The 23,115-nt window shown below is 37.8% G+C and overlaps 1 protein-coding gene across 1 annotated transcript in view; it reads right to left on the bottom strand.

Annotated features, from left to right (window-relative positions):
- LOC127620885 (lysine-specific demethylase 5C-like) overlaps positions 1–23,115 on the bottom strand; it is a 43,800-nt gene that overhangs the window by 14,809 nt on the left and 5,876 nt on the right. Inside the window, exons 7-22 of the mRNA XM_052094224.1 lie at positions 14,413–14,533; positions 13,582–13,730; positions 13,152–13,310; positions 12,776–12,895; positions 11,367–11,525; positions 11,089–11,270; positions 10,532–10,694; positions 10,277–10,396; positions 9,992–10,186; positions 5,079–5,260; positions 4,844–4,968; positions 4,439–4,671; positions 3,788–4,173; positions 3,531–3,669; positions 2,181–2,360; positions 433–555 (exon numbers count right to left, since the gene is read on the bottom strand). Coding sequence (XP_051950184.1) covers positions 433–555; positions 2,181–2,360; positions 3,531–3,669; positions 3,788–4,173; positions 4,439–4,671; positions 4,844–4,968; positions 5,079–5,260; positions 9,992–10,186; positions 10,277–10,396; positions 10,532–10,694; positions 11,089–11,270; positions 11,367–11,525; positions 12,776–12,895; positions 13,152–13,310; positions 13,582–13,730; positions 14,413–14,533 — 2,736 coding nt within the window. The remainder of the gene's footprint in view (positions 1–432; positions 556–2,180; positions 2,361–3,530; positions 3,670–3,787; positions 4,174–4,438; positions 4,672–4,843; positions 4,969–5,078; positions 5,261–9,991; positions 10,187–10,276; positions 10,397–10,531; positions 10,695–11,088; positions 11,271–11,366; positions 11,526–12,775; positions 12,896–13,151; positions 13,311–13,581; positions 13,731–14,412; positions 14,534–23,115) is intronic.

Raw genomic sequence — 23,115 nt, forward strand, 5'->3', positions numbered from 1 at the left:
ACTACAACTAGGCCTACTAATAATTAATTTATAAAGGCTATTTTCTTGTAGCCTACAACATAAAATATTTTAATCTAAATGTACAGTGTAAGACATGTAAAAAAAAGACAAGAAGCTAACAATCAATATTTGTGTAGCCTGCCTGACACGGTATTTTCACAGACTAACACGTCACGTCTCTGGCATATACTACAGTATTTAAAATAGCATATATGCATTAGTTATATTGTCAATTTAATTTACAGAGCAATCCCTGCAAAGTTTTTAGGTTAACTATAGAAGAGACTAGGATTAGTGAGTCACACTAGCAAGACTCGCAAAAGGGGGCGTGGCATTACGATGGTGGCTCTACATCGTGATGTTGGTCAGCCATCACGATGGACGATGATATCATCCATCGGCACAACCCTAGTTCAGTCTGAACAAACTCACGATAGCTCCGGGGTCTCTGAGGTCCTGAGCAGTAAGGCCTAACACATTGACATCAGAGTCTGACTCTGTGCCCAATGAGTTCTCCTCCCTCTTCTTGCTCTTCTCCACACATGGACACAACACCTGCAAACAAAGAGAAACAAAAGACCTATTATATAGTCAAACACACATCCTCTTTTTAAAAACAAGGGATCTTGGAACAAAGCAATTTCTGTTCTTTGCCCATTAGCCATTTTTATTAATAGGGATAGTATAGATAGGACAGGACATAATGGGAATGGGATCTGCAAATGAAAAGCCAGACTCAAACACGCATTGACCACTTAAGCACAAGACCACAGCTCAAAAAGCATGATTAAAATTAAAACGTTAAAACTAAGGATGCACCGATGTATCTGGTACCAATATTTAAATGGACCAAATGAAAACGATCTGCATATCGTTTATAAACATGAAAATGCAGATATATAAAAAACAATTGCCTATTAATAATTCTTTATTAACATATTTTGAAAAAATTCTGAATTCAAATGCACAATCCAGAAATAATAGCCACAATATGATGGAGGGTTGGCCATGTAATATAAATGTTTTTATCCTTTCTCTTTCTGAAAATAATGCAGAAAAACCAGCATAAATGGACATAACGGTCAGTATAACTTACCTATACGCTACATGAGGTAAGCCATCCAAAATGTTTTGAAACAGCACACTTTGAAATCTGAGACATCGGTATGATATCCATTAATGCTACCTGATTAATTGAATTAAGATTGAAATCGCAATATGGACTGGCGTAATTACTAAACCTTGAAAGGCTGCATTTTAAAATATAAGCACTCTGCATTCAGCGCTTATGTCAGCGTTGTGCAAGCAGCACCCTCTAGAGGTTTGGATGGCATTATCCATTATAACCAGGGTAGGAAATTAGCTTAGTGGCGGGTAATTTTGCTCATCCAGCAGCCACAGTGGCAGGTGACATATAGACATCTCGGAGTGACTTATGACAAAAAAATGACATTTTTACACAAAGTAAAATGTTTGAAGAAGCACACTTGATTATATTTTGAAGAATAGACGACAGAAAAGTGGAAGTGAGTCCCCTATTTCTTCATTCCATGTACGGAACACAGGACTGACTCCTGCAATTGCAATGATTGACAAGTGATAACCATAGCAACCATCTTAACCCATTTTGTATTTGCTATTTTTGAGCAAAGAAATTACGCTCCTCTCCCCTCCCCATCATCAATACAAGATCTCAGCCAAAAATGAATGTATCTCTGGATGGAAATAAATGTTGTAACGTTGCATGCGGTTGTCAAAGCAATGTCACGACGAATGTGTGTAGTAATAAAAACTAAAGGCGGTCCAACTAAATATTAGAGTATGCTATTATATATACAGTATAATAAAAATGGTAAAAAAAAAATGGCATGGTAAAAAAATCAAAGTGGCTGGTAAAATTGGGCATTCACCCGCCACTTTGGCTGGTGGACAAAAAAAAGTTCATTTCGTACCCTGATTATAACACTATACAGAAATAAAAAGGGGTTTTTGTTCCTTTGGTTAAAAAGGAATAATAAAAACATAAAAAATGACAACGCAATGGTGAGTCTGTGAAGACAATTTGACTAAAGTGTAAACATGAGTGAAAATGCACACTGTACATTACGTCTAGATTTATTTAGTGCAAAAAATTAAATTGTTCTGTCTGAACAACCCCATAGTACCAACAGTCTCCTTACCTCCAGGAGACTGTGCTGGCTGTTTTTCTTCAGGAAGGTTTTGCTGGCCTTCTCTCTCCAGGAGTGAGCACTGGCCACTTGCAGCTCCAACTGCTTCAGCTCCTCCATCTTTACAGGCAGGTCACGCCCAATGGCCACCAAACCCTCTAGATCATCCAGACACGGGTAATGCTCACCATTCTGCCCAGAGACAGAGACAAGTAATACAGTTGTCACTTTCACACTAGAGGAACATTTTTGACTGACTAGTTCATCAAAGTTTGTTTGATTAGTGTGCAAGCCATCTTCATCAGGTGTGCACCAAGTAACTGCACTTAGATGTTTTTTTTAAAGAGGATTGTCTGGGATTCATTTAATGTTAATGAAGGTATGGTTTCTGGTTGTTCTGAACAAAATTTAGAAGCTGCTACAATATAGATAAAGCCCCGTTCACACAGCCAGCGGCATCACGTGACACAATCCCATACATTTTCAATGAGAGCACAGCAACTTCTGGCAACACGAGATGCAGCGACCACTGGCGATAGAGATCGCCGTGGAGAGTGACAAGACAAGTTGAGAAAATTTCAACAAGCAAATGATAAGCGACACACGTGAGCAACTACCAATGAGAGTGAAGACAGTGGAGCTCACATCACCTGTCTGCTGCGAGTGTGAGATACTGGAGACAAATGCAGGCAAGACAGAGAAGTTAAAATTTTCCGTGAGTGATTTAACTGTTCTATATCATTTGTCTTTAACCACATCCATGGTTGTGGGCTAATAAAATGATTTGTGGAAAAACTTGTCGGCATACTGAGTGAGTTTGATTAATTTCTATATTTGACATCTGTCTTGTTTAATTATATGGTGCATTAAGCACTGCTGCAGATTATATAAAATTTTCTCCACTGAAAAATGTTTATTTTTAGAGTCAAGAGAACTGATTCCTTGTCAAATTAGAATGATATCTTAGATTTTTGGCAGTATCATCTGTAATGACGATTTCAAAAGCTACTATGGCCAGTTGTACATTCTACCAATAACACTAGAGTGGCCAGTAGCAACACCAAGTGACAATGCCGCTGGCGGTGTGAATGGGGCTTAACAAACAGTATATCTTGTGTTGTTGTTGTTTGTCAACAATTCAGTAGTATCAACAAATAAACAAATTTCTAACTTTCAAGTTTATAAAGAATTTTCAAGTATAAATATTCTATGTAGTATCTCAATTAATAAGAGGCTATATAAGTGCATGAAAAACAATTAGAAAATAATTTGGAAAATGCTCTTTAAAATCATTTTAGTCAGCTACTCATGAGGATTAATATCTATCATAATAGATAGACTTGATTATTTAGGTGTTCTTACCTGGATTTCCTCCAGGTCAGTGACCCAAGCGCGGGCTCGGCTCAGGCAGGCCTGCAGGGACAGGATGTTGGGTAGCTGCACTGGTATGAGCTGGGCCTCGTTAACAATGGCCTCCAGCGTTGAGAGATGATGTTTCTGCCTGCTTACACAGAAAAAGATTTAGAGAGTGGAAGACAAAGAAGTCATGAGATTGGGAGTTGGGAAACTGTATTACCAGGGTTTCCAGTATTCCATCCCTCTCTCTTTAATCATCTCACCTGTCCTCTAGACATATCTGGGCCTTCTCCTCCCAGCGCTCTGCTATAGTCAGCAGCTCTTGCAGTTCAGCCATGGCAGTCTCCACAGACAAACTCTGCGGTACGTTACAACCCGCCTCCATCAAGTTCCTCAGCACAGCAAGAGTCACCTCACCCCCCTCTGGCCCCAACGTCCGCCTGACCTCTCCCAGCCAGCGTGCCTGCTCCTGCAGCCCGCTGAGGAGCTCACAAGCTGGGGCAACAACCAGCAAAGAGGCTCCCTCTTCAAGCAGGGCCTGGATCTCTGCAGCTGCAGGTAAAGGAGAGTCTTGCTTCCACTCGCCCTTGGTGCTGTTGACCAGAGCTTGTGCACGGGAATTAAACTCCTCTATCTTCTGCAACAAAGCCTGGAAGAGGAGGAGTGGTTGGATTTTAAGTAGCCACACTGAAAGCGAAAAAGCTGTGAATTTGATGCTTAAAATGTGGTGAGGGATTTTGGACCAATGAGATTTCACTCTGGGTGGGGCTACGAGACAAACAGAAACCAAGGGAATAACAAAATGTGTCGTCACGTCATGGCTAGTCAGGAAAATAAAAAACATCTAGAGAGGATTTTGCTTCACCTGGTTAGGACAAAATGTTATTAAAGGAATAATCTCTCCTCTTTCCTACCTGCACCTCCTCCAGCTGTGTCATAACACAGGGCAGGTTCTGCATGGTCTCCACCAGAGTTCTCAGCTCCTCCAGACTCATTCTGCTGCTCTGGCTGTTGCTGAGGAGCTCAGTGCTGCTGCTTTCACACTTGTGTATGTCTGTGAGGACCGTGTTGAGTCGCCGGAGCAGCTCATTATTAGGGAACAACTTCTCTGCTGCCTCTGCTTTCAATACCTCCAGATCTTTAATGCCTAATGAGAAAAGATGTTTCTTAAACAAAATCATGCATTTGGTCTTTCATGGATGATTTATTTTCATTATGAATCACAAAAAGTGAAATAAGTGACATTTATTAAAAGGTCTCATAAGAGAACAGTTCACAAATGCAGGGATCGCGATAGTGTGCTAAGGGAATGCCATTACCTATTTTGTTGCCTTCTTCCTGCTCAAGTGCTTCCTTCACTCGGTTGGCCCAAGAATCAAATGATTCAGCACGAACTTTCAGCCGATGCAGCATGGCCAAGAGCTCATCCAGAGTATAGCGATACCTGTACAGATGAGGGACAGAAATTATATTTCCCACGGAAAACATCTTAACTATGAACATCTTAAGTGAGCATAGACAAATGGGTGCGGAGTACACACAGTATTGGTTTACCTGAGATAGAGTTTTTCAGTTGGGCAGGAGCAGAGGTCCTGGGAGTGGTACAAGCAGACGAGGCGCTCCTGGCAGTTCGAGCATGCCAGGGCCGACAGGAAGCAGGTTGTCTTACACTTATCACACTGCCTCTCATCATCAGGCAGCAATTCGAATGCTTCCCTTTCAGCTTCCTTAATGCCCTGAGAGACGATAGCACAGTAAACATGTGTAAAAAATGTACAAAGTAAAAAATACAGCCATTCAGCATTCAAAAAGATGTGACTATACTGAATTTCATATCCAATTAATTGGACGTGCACCATTTTACACCAATTTACGTAGTAAAATGGGTTTATAAATGTTCTATATTTTATTATTATGTATAAATGTGGGCTCACAGATCAGTGGTCAGCACAGAACAGAGATGTTTGCATTTTATGCATTACCGAAATAAAATTTCACTTTGAGATATTTTTTTAAATAATTCAAACTGTGGTATAAATGGCAACACAATATACTGTACCGCCATATTCCGGAGTATGAGAGCTTTCATTTGATATACGATTAGTCTATTTAAGTGTTATTTAAAATGTCTTCAACGTAACCTCTAGATAGGGCCAATTTGCAGAGGTGGGGGACTCGAGTCACATGACTTGACTCGAGTCTGACTCGAGTCACAATTTTCAGGACTTGTGACTTGCTTGATTAAAGTACGAAAATGACTTGACTTGACTTTGACTTGAGAACAAGTTACTTGAGACTTGACTTGACTTGAAGTGGAAGACTCGACAATGACTTGAACTTATAATAAACAAACAGCAATACAATTAATTTAAAAATATATATATTGTGACGCCAGCATCACTATCGGCATCTGTGCCTTTAACGCTGCTCAATTCAAACCGCGCCAAACATGGCAGACAGTAGTCGAGCTCCACAAATTGTCTCGTTTGGCTATACAGACTTTGAACTGGACCGTGCCTATAAAAAAGATTTGCCAGTTGCAAAATATGCAAGGCACGTAATATCCGACTACCGACAACCACAACGCCAAATTTCGTTCGACATATCAAGAAGAACCACAACGAAAGGTAAGAAAGTAATCTCTTTATAGTCAGTTTCACTAAGATCTACGTTATAACGATTACTATGAATTAATCTTTTCTGTTTGTTATAATTTGGCCTTGATGGCATATTATGTTTTTTCTTATTAGAAATGTGACCATGGCATTATCATTATACTGTTATGTCTAAATAGATGTAACTTATTGGGGAATTTGATTATAACAGTGGCATAGCCTGAATTTTTTAATGTTGATTGGCATCTTAAAATGAGCGGGCAGCTCAATATTACATGTAGGTTATAATGTATGTATTAAATGTGCGATTTTCAAGTTTGTGGACTGCGTGTGGTGTGGAAACTATAAAGCATTGCGCATAACGCTACTGCATGACAGGCTAACGAGGCGCCGATGTGATCACTAGCACGCACCTAAACATTTCTAAGGGGCTGTTTAACTAGGGTTGCCAACCGCTCCGTGATAATACGGAATCGCTCCTTATTTGACACATAAAAGTCTTGTTCCGTATTGAACTGATACGGAACGCACTTTGTTCCGTATTTTTGAGGATCAATTCAGTGCAAATCCATGACAGACACATAGCTTCTATTCTAATATATATGTCAGACAGACTATGAATGAACGAAGACCTGCTTTAATGCAAAATTCGGGACTTAGCTCCCTTGGCGGGCTCTGACTCAGGCCACGCCATTGGCTGTGCAGTTGCCGCAGCACAGCCTATGAGCTGAGCCAGACGGCATAGATATATATATATAGATATATATATATTTGTAGTTTGTATGCATAAATAAAAAAAGAATAATAATATATATATATATATATATATATATATATATATTATTATTATTCTTTTTTTTATTTATGCATACAAACAATACAAAGATAACAATCATAATATACACTTCTGTAACAAAATTGTAATTAAAACTGTACAAATATAACAACAATATGTACAGTGTCATCTAAAACAAAGAAGAAAATAACAATAAATGAAAAATAGAAGATACAACAACAAAAAAAAAAAAAAAAAAAAAAAGTCAAGAGGGTGAGATATGTTATACATCACTTAGAGCAGGCCTAAATAAATTAAGGTCATTACAAATTAAAAATGTTTTTAACGCCTTCTTATTTACTGAGGACTAGATGGTGTTAAGGTACATTTCAAACTCTTTCAAAAAAACAATAAAGATTGGTTTGTTGTTGGTGAATTTACATTTATGGATAAAACATTTGACAATAAAAAAAATTAAATTAGTTACAAAGCAGGTTTTTTTTTTTAATGGGATCAGAATCAAAGTATCCAAAAATAATGTATTTAAAAGTTACTGATATATCTTGCTGAGTATTGTCTTTAATAAAAGTTTCAATATTCTCCCATAGTCGCTTAGTATAGAAACAGGACCAAAATAAATGATAAACAGTTTCAGTGTGAACTTGGCAAAATGAGCGCCTTGTGTCAATATTACTTTTATATTTAATCATAAAATATTTAGCAGGGTAAAATTTATTTATTATTTTGAAGGATACTTCTTTTACTTTATTCGTTAAAAAATATTTTTGTGGTAAGGACCAAATCTTTTCCCAATTACGGCATAGATATATGCAGCATAGATATATACACGGCTGTGCAGCTGCAAATGCGTTTTACATATAGGCTTCAGTAAATCGAGGAAAAGGAGTTTCCAAGACATTTGTTGGCTATGATAAGAAAAACTACTAAATTAAAAAATATATTTTTTTGCACTTGAAAGAACATTCTAGAAGTCTAATTCTATTGAATAAGTTCAGCACAAGGCTACAGAAAACTGTTGTGGTTGGCAACCCTATGTTTAACGTTACACCTGGCCACTTCATGCGTTTTCTCAGATCGGATAGCTGATTCTGATTTATCAAAACGATTCCATTTACACTTGGTCACATAAAGGACCCGCACCAGCCGACTACATGACAGCTTCTTTCCCCAAGCAGTCAGACTGTTGAACACTTGATCTATCACGATCAATAATTAGCACTGCACTTTATTCATCTATAATTTCACACTGGACTGTCAACATATTCTCCTCAATATACTACTTCATATATATATATATATATATATATATTTCATATACTCCCACTTATTGTATATTGTGTATTCTATATTGTGTGTATTATTTACTGTACATTGTATATAATTATTGTGTTGTGTAAGTATGTGTACATTTGATATGTAAATTGTTTTGTGTAAGTATGTTGTTTATTGTAATTGGTATATGTCTCGTCACTGTCATGACTGCTATGTTGCTCGGAACTGCACACAAGAATTTCACCTACTGTTGCACTTGTGTACATGGTAGTGTGACAATAAAGTGATTTGATTTGATTGATAAATGTGGTTTTGCAAATTGATTTTCCTTAAATTACATTATTTTTAAAAATGTAAAGAATGTTTGTGCATACGAAAATAAATTTGTTTTAATGTTTACAGGTAATGTTAATGTCTGAACGTTTTCTGTAAACAACACAATTTTATTTTATTTTCAGATATTAATGTAGCACAGATATGTATATGATTAATATGTAGCAAATGTATAATAAATAAGATACATAATATATGTATACAAGTTCATCTTTTCTGTGCAAAAACAAATATGTATCGAAAAAATATACCTCTATTTATTTTAGTAGTGTGACTTGACTTTACTTGAAACTTATCAGGACTTGACTTGACTTGCTTAGGGTGAACCCTTGACTTGACTTGACTTGCTTGATTTATCGAGACTTGATGGTTAAGACTTGAGACTTGCTTGGACTTGACCATGTGTGACTTGTTCCCACCTCTGCCAATTTGCGACACAAATGTTTTCATACCGTGTTTTTTTATTTTATGTGACTAAATGCAAAGTGATGGGGTTCCCTGAAAAATCAGATTCTAAGCTTTCAAATTAAACCACATATGCCTAACTTATGCATCCAGGGACTTCAGTGTTTTAAGTGATAAAATGGCTTGCCATATAGCGCCTCCCACGGACTCACCAGAAGGTCTGCAGAGTTTAAGAGGTTAAAGAAAACTTTAAATTTTTTAGTGATATAGATTATTAGAAATCATGAGACTCTCAACAAGATCTCATTCAGTTCCATTCTGTGTGATTTGGGCCATCATTGAGTCTATGTCATGCACTGAGCCCCATCTCCTGGTGGACAAATGTAATTAGAGTGAACAATTCTCTCTGCCCATATTTAAATGACTTTCTCCTCTGGTTGCAATGATCTGAATCCTATTTTTATCTGTGAGTAAAACAAATTCTATGTTTTTACCGATTGCAATATGTACAGTGCAAATTATTTATAAATTCTCATAATGGAACACTTCTGATTTGTCTGCAAATTTCAAAGCACTTTTTCAGTTTTGGTCATATTGCCAACATGTAAAGCTTTAAAACGATACCTATTTTGTTTGGTCAAGACTGTACTTATTAGGGGGCAGTGCCAATATGATCACTGGTAAGATTGTTGAACTGATGTAGAAATTCTCATGGGCACATTTTTGCTTCATATTTTTATTTAACTTTTTTATTTATTAATTATTTGGGGCTTATTTCACATTTTATTGACCAAGACTGTAGAAAAAACATGGATGGCATCGGGATATGTCGCAGGCCAGACTTGAACCTGCATCACCTGCCAGAGCACAACATCTCAATGCATTAGAGGCACCTGCACTAGCTGCAACGCTACTAGTCTAACTCCACCTTTTTTCATCAGGCCTATCCTAAATCCTGCTATCAATATTTTTTGCAGCCACTTACCATGTCAACCCTCTTGACCCAATGTTTTCCCCGTATTTTTTAACTTATTTCCCTCTCTCACCCTTTCCAGCAGGCTTTTGCGTAGTTTCCTCTCCTCCTGTACAATGATGAACATTTCCCTGTGCGTTGCGGCTGCCAGGTTCAGATCCAGCTTCTCTGGGCAGGCCGCCATCTTGCAGGTCAGTTCCTCATGAGAAAACACACAGTAGCGCCTCAGCCGCCGGTAATGCTCGACACAAGATCGCCCAGTGGGCAGCTGAGATGGAGGGAGAGAAAGCACAAGCTGTCACACTGCCTTACATAGTGACTAGAGGTCTGAAAGTGTAAGGGGGTTTGGTGTATTTACCCAGTCTGCAGTGCAGAAGTTGACAGCTTCAGCAAAATTATATCCCTGATTAAATCCGCTGTGATAGGCTCGTGGAAAAGTGATGACAAACTCCCCAGCACACTGATTGGTCCGTACAACCTGTAAATCAAATGTGAAATGAATAGAACAAAGTCAAACAAAGAAAGCCTTCATAGAAACTCAATTTCAGAGGGTGTTTCTTCTAGGCTACATTACATGTTAATAGCATTGATAACGAGTGCGAGTTTCACGGACCGGCACTCCATGAGCCATGAGTATATTTGGGTTCATGATGGTGACTAGCTGGTGGAGCAGGTCTGGCTGGAACTCAAACAGTTCAGGTGTAAGTTTCTTCATCACCTCCTCTAACTTCTCTGCAGATGATGATGGCACACCATACCATGTTTTGGGCTCACCCCTAAAAAAGACAGACCATGAGAAATCATCTTGTTTTAATAGAAGCAATTCATCTTTTTCAAATGGTGGGTTTCAGATTCATAATGGTACAGAGCAGAAGTTTGATCATCATTTTTAATTAAACATTTTTAATATTTCCTGGATGAAAATTTTAAGTAAACCACTGCATTATAAGAAAAAAAGACACAGAGGCAAGATATTTTTGGAAAAACTTTTCAAATACACCAAAGATCTATTAAAGCAACCTAACCAAAACTATATGCAGATGTATCATACAATAATTAAGTGTATATACAGCAATATGACCATTTGCACACAGCAGCTAAATGTGGTTGTCACTTCTCCTAATATATCTCTGGTTGTTAATTTTAGTTTGGTTAAAATGAGAATGTTACCAGTGTAAATAGTTGATGGAGTAACTCCAGTGGTCCTCGATGTGCCAGCAGAAAGCAGAGAACACCATCCCCACATAGAGCCATGGCACCTTCATGCCTGAGATATCTGCATTGATGTGGCACAATACTGACTGCTCCAACACTGGCATAACATTCAGATTCCAGCTGCTCCGTGCATATTCCTACAATGAGAAGTTAAAATGACCCCTGTTCTTATGGCCTGAAAATATGTGATAATGAAAAGGAAAGAAGTCACCAACAAACGAGCAATAGCAAACCTCTTCTTCATTTGTCAAGTGTCTCTTGCCATTGTTGACAGGAAAACCACTACCAAAGTCTTTAGAGTGAATGTCTGCACCATACTCTACGGTTACGTCCTCTTCAATACTACTAACCAACCTCCAGAACTCCTTCTCCACAAGCTCTGTCGGCACCATCTGAAAACACACGAAAATGAGCAAAGGCCCAAACACACAGCAGCTCAACAATACGATTTACCAGTTTGAGAGAATTGTGGGTAAGTTGTCGGAACTTTCAGGCTGCATTCCTACATCTTAGAATAAAGCAAAAAATCGGTTTGACCGATTAATCTGTGGCAATAGTCGCTTTTTTTGCTTTATCTGTAAAAAATACTTTTTATACATTCCTCCATGTTCCTAAGAACAGCTTGGTGTCTACATAATAATAGCAGCCTCTAGAGGTGAAATAACAATGACGTGGGGATTCACTGCATCTAAATCTTTCATCACTGACAAAATTAATCCATATTTTTTATCCTCACTTCAGTGCATGTTTTTATTTTGATTATATGATTATTGTTTCCTAAATTGAAGCCAGGGCTTGCAAAAAAGAAAAAAGAACAAAAAAAGGTGACTGTACGGAAAGGTCAGCACATACATTGTGGCTCCAACTTCATATCTTGTGAATAATATACACCTTATTCCTCATTAAACCTCATTTGGTGAATATATAGTCTATAAAAAGCTTAATTTTGTAAATACTTAAATCAAACAGCTTGAATGTTTTGGGATTGTTTGGGCGTGATTCTTTTATTTTTGGACTCTCAGCATCTATGTCTTGTTTTTTTAAACAATCTATAAATCGACTTTAAAAACTATCAGCCAATTAATCAGTTATCAGCCTTTTCCACCACCTTAGTAATCGATATTAGCAAAATCCACTTTCGGTCGACAGTTACATCTTATATTTGTTGACCACATACAGTAATTTTTTAATAATTACTACAATATTGGTCTTGTGCGATGAACTGAAAATGTTTTATATTGCAAGAATGATTTGTAATAGTCTTGAAAGTTAGTCGATCCATTGAAACTGATCTAAAAGGATCGTTAGTTGTATATTTTCTAGCTCTTATTCAAATTAAAATCCTAATAAAGTATTGTCATATTGTTTTTTTATGAATGAAAAATAAATCGTTCTGCCACCAAAATATGTTAACAAAATTAACAATTATAATTTTTGTGGTGGGGCCAGTGAAGATATTGGCAGGGAAAGAAAAAACAAACCTGGAAAACTGGCCCAACTGGAACAGCAGAAAAAAATCTTTATTGTTGAAATCTGTACATGTACCACCTGTACATGTACCACAATGCATCCAAAAGTTCCCAAAATAACCATACATTTCTGTTGGGTCTCAAGATTGACTAAGGGCAGGTAAAACACTCACGTGGACAGGCATGTTGAAGTAGTCTGCTTTGAAGGTATCGGCCATCTCACCAAAGCTCTGCAATGTATACTCCCGTGTGGCCTGCTCGAAACCAAACGCCTCTGCAGGCTTTTTACACTCCTACACAGAGAACACATACATTTATATTTAATCACTACACCAAGAAATACATGTCAGCCCACACTTCAGTATTTAGTACAGCTCAATAGTCACTTAATTTTAAACTCCACAAACACCAAATAAACAGAGCTGAATGAAAGAGCTCTGCTGTTGTAATTATTTTTTAATGTGCATAACTGATCTTCTCAATATAATGTAATCCTGTAGAATAAACATTACAGAACAAAAACTATTATTTCCTTCTTCTCTTTCTCACCTCTGCTATGCATTTGGGACAGCGCCAGTTGCCCTTGGGTGGTTCTGTGAGTGGAGGTATCAGGCAGAACGTGTGGTAATTATCGTCGCAACCATCGCAGAGCAGCAACTTCTCATCCTCGTCTCCGCGCCCACACATTCGACATACAAATGAGTCCACCTGACAGACAATTCTGTTACCATGTGCAAAATAGACATTTCAAAATATGTATTTATTGGGGAAAAGCTAAATGAACTAATATCTGGATCAGTCTCCTCTTAGTCTGCTGGGTTTAGGACTGGAAAGAGGAGAACATTTATTTAGTTTCTCTCTTAATTTTGAAGAGGACATTTCCTACACTGTTCCTACTCTTTTTCTTTTTTTTTGTGCATTTATAATGTTGGTAAAGATTTCTTGCATCAAAAAAGTCTTGCCTGCATTTCATACTTACAAACTGTGGGTTACTTTGGTTGCGTCTGAGCCTCATGGTCATCTTAGTGCAAGGCTCATCTCCGCTGTCATTAAGATTGCCAATGTGACTTTTGTCATCGTCAATGTCCTCCTTGACAATGAGGTTTGGGGGTGGCGGGGAATGTCTGGCTCTAATATTGTGACTGGTGTCTCTCCAGTTTCCTCCTTAACAGATGCACAGACAGTGTTTTCCCGCACTATTACCGTCTGTGGCACTGTCTGCAGTTCATCTGGTGAAAGAGGTTTCATTTGTTCAAAACAGAGTCAGAAATTAACCAGGGCTTGGGGCAAAAATACTTGCAAAAGTGAAAAAAATGCCCCTTTAATGACATTTTATTAATCATTTACTTATGCAAATTATGAGCATATGTTGATTGATACCTAAATGTTCAGATTGATAACTTATTTTAATGACTTTATTAATGTGTTGATATAAAAGGTTGACAAGGAAAAAACGTTCTAAAATATGCCATAAAAGTAAATATATGCACCTGAATTAACATGGTGCATTTGTTTTTTTTATAAAATATAATTATTATATTTACATTTTTTCATTTGGCAGACGCTTTTATCCAAAGCGACTTACAAAAGAGGAAAACATCAGCGAATCATCTTAAGGAGACAGTGGTACGAAAAAAGTGCCATACTACAAAGTTTCACTATCATCAGATATCATATATTATATAACCTTCTAAACATTTCATTGTCAATTTTATAAAATACATTACACATTTAATAATGACTTTTCAACTCAGCAATCAGTTTAATTTCTTCCTACCACTAAAATGTATATGTATCTGCAGGCACATACCTTTCTTCCTCGTCTTGTCTCGAGCTACAAGACCGAGCCCCATCATTTTAGGTCCAGCTCCGTATATCTGAAGCTTTTTCAGCTCCGGGTTCTTCTCTATGTCTTCCTCTGTAGGTTCCGGCTAGGGGGACACAAGTGATAATTTGCAAGTGAGCTATGGAAATACAGGTTATGGTTTTTCGATGCAGCGATTGCTGTCAGAGAGGGTTTATCTTTCTCCTATGTTTATCATTTAGATCCACAGTAAAAATAGTTCTGTATTGACTTCAACAACACTAAACCTGGTCTTTTCCATAAGGGTGCCCTAGTTGCTCTTATCTAATGCTATTATTTTTCAGATTATTTCATCACTTTTTGTCAACATAAGGGTCAATGTCTACAGATGTGATTTTTCTTAAATTGTAAAATTAGGAATTATTTTTATTAATACAGGATGTGGAGTAACCAATAACAGATAATTTAAGTCATTTCTTTGCATCTCACACTACAAGCATCATGTTTTTAAGCCAACGTGTCAAGTTGTGAAGAGAATATGGACAATTCCGTTGTGCACCGACTAGTTGTGAATGAGCATCTGAGGGTTTTCACATACAAATACTTGCTATGGTTTGGTCTGTAAATGAAACAAATATTCTACCTTTCCAACAATTTCGCACATTGTTATCAACATGATCTATGTGATTTTTTAACCAGTTACTATCAAGGTTATCTTGATCATATTTCATAAATTATCAAACTGAACACTTTCTAATTTCTCAGCAAATTAAAAGCAGTAGTTAAAGATTTGGTAAGCAATATGCATTGTATAGTCCAGATTCAAAGCTTTTAAAGAACACCTACAGTGCATTCAGATTTCTTTCACATTTTGGTATGTTGCAGCCTCATGCTAAAATGCTTTAAATTATTATAAAAAAAATTTCATATCAATCTACTCCATACTCCATAAATGACAAAGCAAAAACCTGATATTTGATAACTTGCAAATGTATTAAAAATAAAAAAATGAAATATCACATTGACATAAGTATTCAGACCCTTTGCTATGACACTTGAAATTTAGCTCAGATGCATCCCATTTCTCTGGATCAGCTTTGAGATGTTTCTAAACTTTGATTGGAGTCCACCTGTGGTAAATTCAATTGTTTGGACATAATTTGGAAAGGCACACACCTGTCTTTATAAGATCTCACAGCTGAAAATGCATATCAGAGCAAAAACCAAGCCATGAGGTCAAAGAAACTGCCTGCAGAGCTCAGAGACAAGTTTGTGTCGAGACACAGATCTGGGGAATCGGGGGAGAAGGGCCTTGTTAAGAGAGGTGACCAAGAACCAGATGGTCACTCTGGTAGAGTTCCAGAGATCATGTGTGGAGATGGGAGAAACTTGCAGAAGGACAACCTTCACTGGAACACTCCACCTATCTGGGCATTATGACAGAGTGGCCAGACTAAAGCCTCTCCTCGGTGACACATGAAAGCACCTAAAGCATTCTCAGACTGTGAGAAACAAGATTATCTGGTCTGATGAAATGAAGATTGATCTGTTTGGCCTCAATTCCAAGCATCATGTCTGAAGGAAACCAGGCACCGCTCATCACCTGTGCAATACCATCCCAACGGTGAAGCATGGTGGTGGTAGCATCATGCTGTGGGGGTGTATTTCAGCAGTAGGGACTGGGGGACTGGTCAGGGTTGAAAGAAAGCTGAATGCAGCAAAATACAGAGATATTCTTAATAAATAAAACCTGGTCCAGAGCACTCAGGACCTAAGACTGGGCCAAAGGTTCGCCTTTCAACAGGACAACGCTGTGAGTGTCCTTTAGTGGCACAGCCAGAGCCCAAATTTGAACCCAATCGAACATCTCTAGAAAGATTTGAAAATTGATGCCCACCAATGGCCCTCATCCAACCTGACAGAGCTTGAGAGGATCTGCAGACAAGAATGGCAGAAAATCCCCCAATCCAGGTGTGCAAAGCTTGTAGCATCATACACAAAAACACTTGAGGTCTGTAATCGCTGCTAAAGGTGCTTCAACTAAGAACTGAGTTAAGGGTCAGAATCCTTAAGTCAATGTGATATTAAAGTAATTTTTATATATATATATATAAATTTGCAAAGTTATCAAAAATCTGTTTTTTGCATTGTCATCATGGGGTATGGAGTGTAGATTGATGTGAAAAAATGTATAATTTAAAGCATTTTAGCATAAGGCTGCAACATAACAAAATGTGAAAAAAGGGGTCTGAATACTTTGAGTGCACCGTATTTTGTGTCAAGCAAGTGGTTAAAAAAAAAAAAACCTAAAACATACTCTACGCAAGTATGCATACGCATGCACTTGATTTTGTGTGTTGTTGCGCTCCAATATGTGTCAAACTGTAAATTATAACAAGTAGTATAACAATGCATTATTAACGTTGCCACAAGAGATAGTATAGCATACATTAGTTTGAACTGTCCACTTCTACGGGAATATTACTTTTAAGCCAAGTAGTATAATAACGGAGCAACAGTTTGAATATTTAGTTATCGTATCAACCCAGAAATGTTTAATTGGTGCATCCCTAATGCAAACAGTTTATATTATAAACAACTAATTTATCTTTGCAAACAAAAATCGAGGCACCATTGGAGACTGTTAAGAAAGAGCACACATGCTTGTTAGTTTTGTGACATTGTTATCAAGAATAATCAAGAATAAAAAAGCAATAATTCATCCAAACAGAGTTAATACAAAGTGCTGCATGATATGATCCTACTGCTTATGTATGCAGAAACCAGGAAACTGCTTTTATTTTTGCATTATGGCAAGATTAACATCTGTCATCAAAAACATCCATCAACAATGGAAGCATAATGTTTCTCTATGTTCCATTCTTGAAACTTTCATTCTGAAAGAAAAAAAAAAGAAATTCTGCAACGTTATTGCTAAAGCAACCACAACTAACTCATGTGTGAAAGCACAAACACAGTATGAACAAGCCATTAGGAGAACAGCAGGGTTAAAAGATATCTTAAAGGGATAGTTCACCCTTAAATGAGAATTCTGTTTATTCTTCATGTCGTTCTAAACCTATATGACTTTGACTTCCATGGATTACCAAGGAAGTTTAGCAGAATGTTCAAGCTGCTCTTTTCCATACAATGAAAGTAGATGGGAACCAGGGACCATCAAGCTCCAAAAAAGCTATAAAACTAGTATATAGGACTTGTACACTATATTTGAAGTTTTCTGAAGCCATATGATAGTTGTATAAGGAACAGACTTAAATTTAACTGAATACCAAATGTCGATAGCTGTGGTCACAATACAAAGAGCAGCTTGGACATTCTGCTATTTACAGCTTCTCGTGTTCCACGGCAGGAGAAAGTCATGAGGAATGACATGAGGGTGAGTAAATGTTGATAGAATAGACATTTTTGGGAAAACATATCCTTTAATATAGCACATCATATATTAGAAGTATTACGCAGCCCAAAGTGGTGCAATCACGTCCACCACCAAAGCCAGCATTGCTAAACGTGTGGCAAGACAAGCGAAGTGAAATGTGTAAGATGACTGAGAGACACTGAAGAAGATGGAATGGAGGGGGGGTGATGGTTTTAGAGAGCACAAGAGAATAGCAACAGAAAAAGTGAGAAAGGAGGAGAGGAAAGAAAGAGCGAGGCAATACCGAGGAGATGTGTTGAGAGCCAGTTGTAAGAGGGTGGTGAGTTGGATCCTCTGGACCCTGCATGGGGAGACAACAACCATAACAAAATGGATTCCATAAAGAGAGACAGAGGGAACAAAACAACAATGTGCAGCGGTCAAAAAAGGAATAAGTGTAGAAAATTTCAAGGGCTATTGTGCATTTTAATTTTAGATTTTTTTTGGTTTGCACTGTGGATTAACAGGATCAATGGACGAATACTGTCAAATATGTAACATTCGTGTGACACATTAGCTGCTTTTCCACCATCGAGCTGAAAAGTTCTCGTTGCAAAACCCTGCCAATTCCGTGCGGATCCGGGCCAGTTGGCATGTTTACAGTTTACACTTTTCCACTGTGGTGTTGAATTGATGGCGACGGCATGAGAGGCTAGTGCGCTTTAGAGGATAATTGCACATTCCAGTTATAAGGACTGCTTTTTCTCCTGGTTTTACTCTACTAAAGCACAGGAAAGACACGTCCCATGTCGCAAAAAGAAAAGGGCGAAAGGTTTACCATCATTTGACGAGGGGTTGTACATGCCATCGGACATGAACGCACAGAAAGGTAAAAGTTCCCAGACTAGCAAAAAGGACATTTATTGACAAAATATTATACTAGTAATATAATGCTATATTGCATGCATTTTAATGAGATAGCAAACAAAATCTTCCTCCCTGATGCAAAAGGCGAGTAGAAAAATAATGTACTACTAGTTTAAACCATCATAAAATCTTGAAGCTACACCAAACATAGACCATTTGTTTTAGTAAATAGTTTACAGTTTTATTCTAACCTCATCATTGCGAACTATGCCTACCTAGAAACAAATTACTGGTAGATAATATGGCAGTGGCAAATTGACAATCGTGAGTCACCACGTAATAAAGCCATTCCACCAGCACGGTTGAGCACAGCAAGCCAACTGTGCCGAGAAATCCAGGCAGAGAACGGTTTCTAATGGAACCATGCTCAAGCGGAAATGCTACTGGAACTGTTCCTCATCATGCTCAGAACAGTTTGTTCGATTGTGGAAAAGCGGCTATTGTATTCCGTGATTGTGATACCTGTGTAAGTACATGTCCCGATCAGCTTTTTTGGCCCCCAATCCGATATTTAAATATGAAATATCTGCCAATACAGAGTCCCGATCCGATACTTGTATTTACCAAGATAAGAGCTGCAGACTGTTTTTTGTTTGTTTACAAATATAACTAAGTAAACAAATTAACTAAAAGATGTCTTCAGCTTAATGCATTTAACTTTGGCATTTTTATAAAACTCACATATAAAATCAACTTCTACTTAGAATGGTGTAATAGCTTAATAAATCAAAAATAAATCACAAATCCACTGAGTTCTGTATGGATGAATAGAAATATTACATAAACTTTCAAATGGTGTAAACCGCTTGACTTGAATGGTCACAACAAAAATGTATTCTATAAAAACTAATTCAAAATTTTCCACTTAATTCCACTTAAAAGTGATGTAAACAGTTACACTTGAACAGTTCAAGTTCAACAATAAGAAAACAGTTATTAATAGTTCTGTTGTCAATATCAAAATGCCATTGTGACATACTGACAACCAGTAAAAACCATGAAAGCATCACACACCGCAGAGATACATTAAAAAATAAGAAAATATATTCATAACAAGCTTTAAAACTGCTCCAGAGAGAAATCATTAATATCTATGGTCTGTTTGCTGTCTTTAAGTTTTGCTGTAACACAAATCACTAATTATTAAGCAAATGCATGAAGACGCTGTGTTATTGAAGGTTAAACAGTTATATTTATTATTAATGGTATTGTAACCAACATTAATCTGATTTAAATTGGGATGAGTGGCTGATGATGAGATAATGAGAGCACCTGAAGAGTGCACGTCTTTTGGGGCTTTTCCACTGCACGGTACAACTTGACTCTGCTTGCCTTTTTAGGTTTTCCACTGTGGGGACCACCTCGGTTGAGATTCCAAGGGAGCCGAGCCGATACTAAATGTGACGTCAAAATCCTGCAGATCACTGATTGGTCAGGGAGAATCATCACTACCAGCATCACTGGATTTCCGACACGCTAAATCAACCAGCTAGTTTCAACAGCAACAGCTATAGCAGTATAATTTAACGCGACTTTCTAATTGTGAAAAAAGAAATGGCTGTGTGCAAAACCATGCCATGGTCAATAAACGAGGTGCAGATGGTCCACTTGTTAGCGATGAGCGAAACAAAAAAGTCCACGATGGAGGATGGTATGTTTTGTTATGTTAACTCTATACTTTGCTTGAAAGCTTCATTTTATTTAGTTGATCAGCTACTGGAAGCTTGCTTCTAAAACAACCAGGCCAATTTAAATGTTACACTTGTGTAAAATCACTATGCAACAACTGCTTTATGCAGCACAATGAGCTAATAGCTAACAGCTAGCGGTCGTGTATTGTTTTGGTCAGTTTGTGTCGTGTTTAAGATGATGTCACGGCAGTAGAGGCAGCGCAACTATGACGATCAGCCTATAATCCCACCCACATTAAGGTGGCACTAAACTGCAGTGGAAATGCAAGCTCAGAAAAGTAAAGCGAGTAGAGTTGAGACAAGTCGAACCATAACGTGCAGTGGAAATTGCTTTTTGATTGACAGAGCGCTCATGTTAAAGAGAGTAAAGGTAAAAGCGCTCACGATTACTCAAACAGTCTCTATCACTCAACACAACGTCTGATTGTCACAACTCACGTCATGTATTTGCATGTTTATTTGCTGTTCAATTTGTTTTTAAAAATGTTAGCAGCCTCTATATCCTCTTCCTGTTCACTGTGCAACGAGTCCGAATAACTACCGTAACGACTCTAGAAAATGGGCAAATTAATATTCATACAGGAATATTATATTCATAATATTCCTGTATATATTATATTATATATAATAATGAATATTATATATAATATAATATTCATTAGGAACACCTGTTAAATTTCTCATTAATGCAATTATCTAATCAACCAATCACATGGCAGTTGCTTCAATGCATTTAGGGGTGTGGTCCTGGTCAAGACAATCTCCTGAACTCCAAACTGAATATCAGAATGGGAAAGAAAGGTGATTTAAGCAATTTTGAGCGTGGCATGGTTGTTGGTGCCAGACGGGCCGGTCTGAGTATTTCACAATCTGCTCAGTTACTGGGATTTTCACGCACAACCATTTCTAGGGTTTACAAAGAATGGTGTGAAAAGGGAAAAACATCCAGTATGCAGCAGTCCTGTGGGCTGAAAATGCCTTGTTGATGCTAGAGGTCAGAGGAGAATGGGCCGACTGATTCCAGCTGATAGAAGAGCAACTTTGCCTGAAATAACCACTCGTTACAACCGAGGTATGCAGCAAAGCATTTGTGAAGCCACAACACGCACAACCTTGAGGCGGATGGGCTACAACAGCAGAAGACCCCACTGGGTACCACTCATCTCCACTACAAATAGGAAAAAGAGGCTACAATTTGCAAGAGCTCACCAAAATTGGACAGTTGAAGACTGGAAAAATGTTGCCTGGTCTGATGAGTCTCGATTTCTGTTGAGACATTCAGATGGTAGAGTCAGAATTTGGCGTAAACAGAATGAGAACATGGATCCATCATGTCTTGTTACCACTGTGCAGGCTGGTCGTGGTGGTGTAATGGTGTGGGGGATGTTTTCTTGGCACACTTTAGTTCCCTTAGTGCCAACTGGGCATAGTTTAAATGGCCTACCTGATCATTCGTTCACGGCCTACCTGATCATTGTTTCTGACCATATCCATCCCTTTATGGCCACCATGTACCCATCCTCTGATGGCTACTTCCAGCAGGATAATGCACCATGTCACAAAGCTCGAATCATTTCAAATTTGTTTCTTGAACATGACAATGAGTTCACTGTACTAAAATGGCCCCCACAGTCACCAGATCTCAACCCAATAGAGCATCTTTGGGATGTGGTGGAACGGGAGCTTCGTGCCCTGGATGTGCATCCCACAAATCTCCATCAACTGCAAGATGCTATCCTATCAATATGGGCCAACATTTCTAAAGAATGCTTTCAGCACCTTGTTGAATCATTGCCACGTAGAATTAAGGCAGTTCTGAAGGCGAAAGGGGGTCAAACACAGTATTAGTATGGTGTCCCTAATAATCCTTTAGGTGAGTGTATGTGATTGCCTACATGCTGCAAAAAAGATCGGCCCTAAATCTAGCCACAATCGGCCAAATATAGCCCGGTTTTGATCGCCGGCCGATCGGGAAATCTCTAACATTTATGCTGCAATAAAAAGGCCTTTGTAAATGCACTTTTCCATGGTGTTATATGCTGCTTCACATTGATCTTTTGTGCCACCTTTGAAGTGTAAATATTAAGAAGAAAAAAAACATTAAAATTACAATTTTACAATTAAAATGAACATGTCTAAATGTGAAAATTGGTTGCAAATGGTTACATACTCTATGAAACCATAACCTGAAAATAATGCTCAAATCATTTAAAGTCATTCATTTATAGATTGGTAAAAGTTTTTTTTTCCCCAACTCAGATTAGTAAAAAACTAAAATAAAGATGAGTCTGAGTTTCTGATGCTACGGATACATTAGTCTGATTTATTATTACTAAAGTTATGAATCCATTGGCCAAGATAATGGGCAGGCAAATTAAACAGCCAAACACCTGCAAAATAAACACTGGGAAAATGCTGTGCTGATGAAATGAACTGGGATGAGAATTACATGAATATTTTATGAAATACAATTTATGGAAAATGGTCTGAAAGAGACAAAGCAGAATGACAATGTATATAAGAGAGAGAAGGAAATCGAGCAATAAGATAGAGGGATGAGGACTATACGGACACAACAATGCTTTTTACAGTACAGGGAGCAAAGCATGCTGGGAAGGGCAATTGGTCCAAGCCGATTGTCCAAAAGCACTTACACATCTCACACAGACAAAGCATATATTTTAATGGATCCATAAAACCCTGGAGAATTATACA

The sequence above is a fragment of the Xyrauchen texanus genome, chromosome 27, assembly GCF_025860055.1.
Source record: "Xyrauchen texanus isolate HMW12.3.18 chromosome 27, RBS_HiC_50CHRs, whole genome shotgun sequence".
Taxonomy (NCBI): Eukaryota; Metazoa; Chordata; class Actinopteri; order Cypriniformes; family Catostomidae; genus Xyrauchen; species Xyrauchen texanus.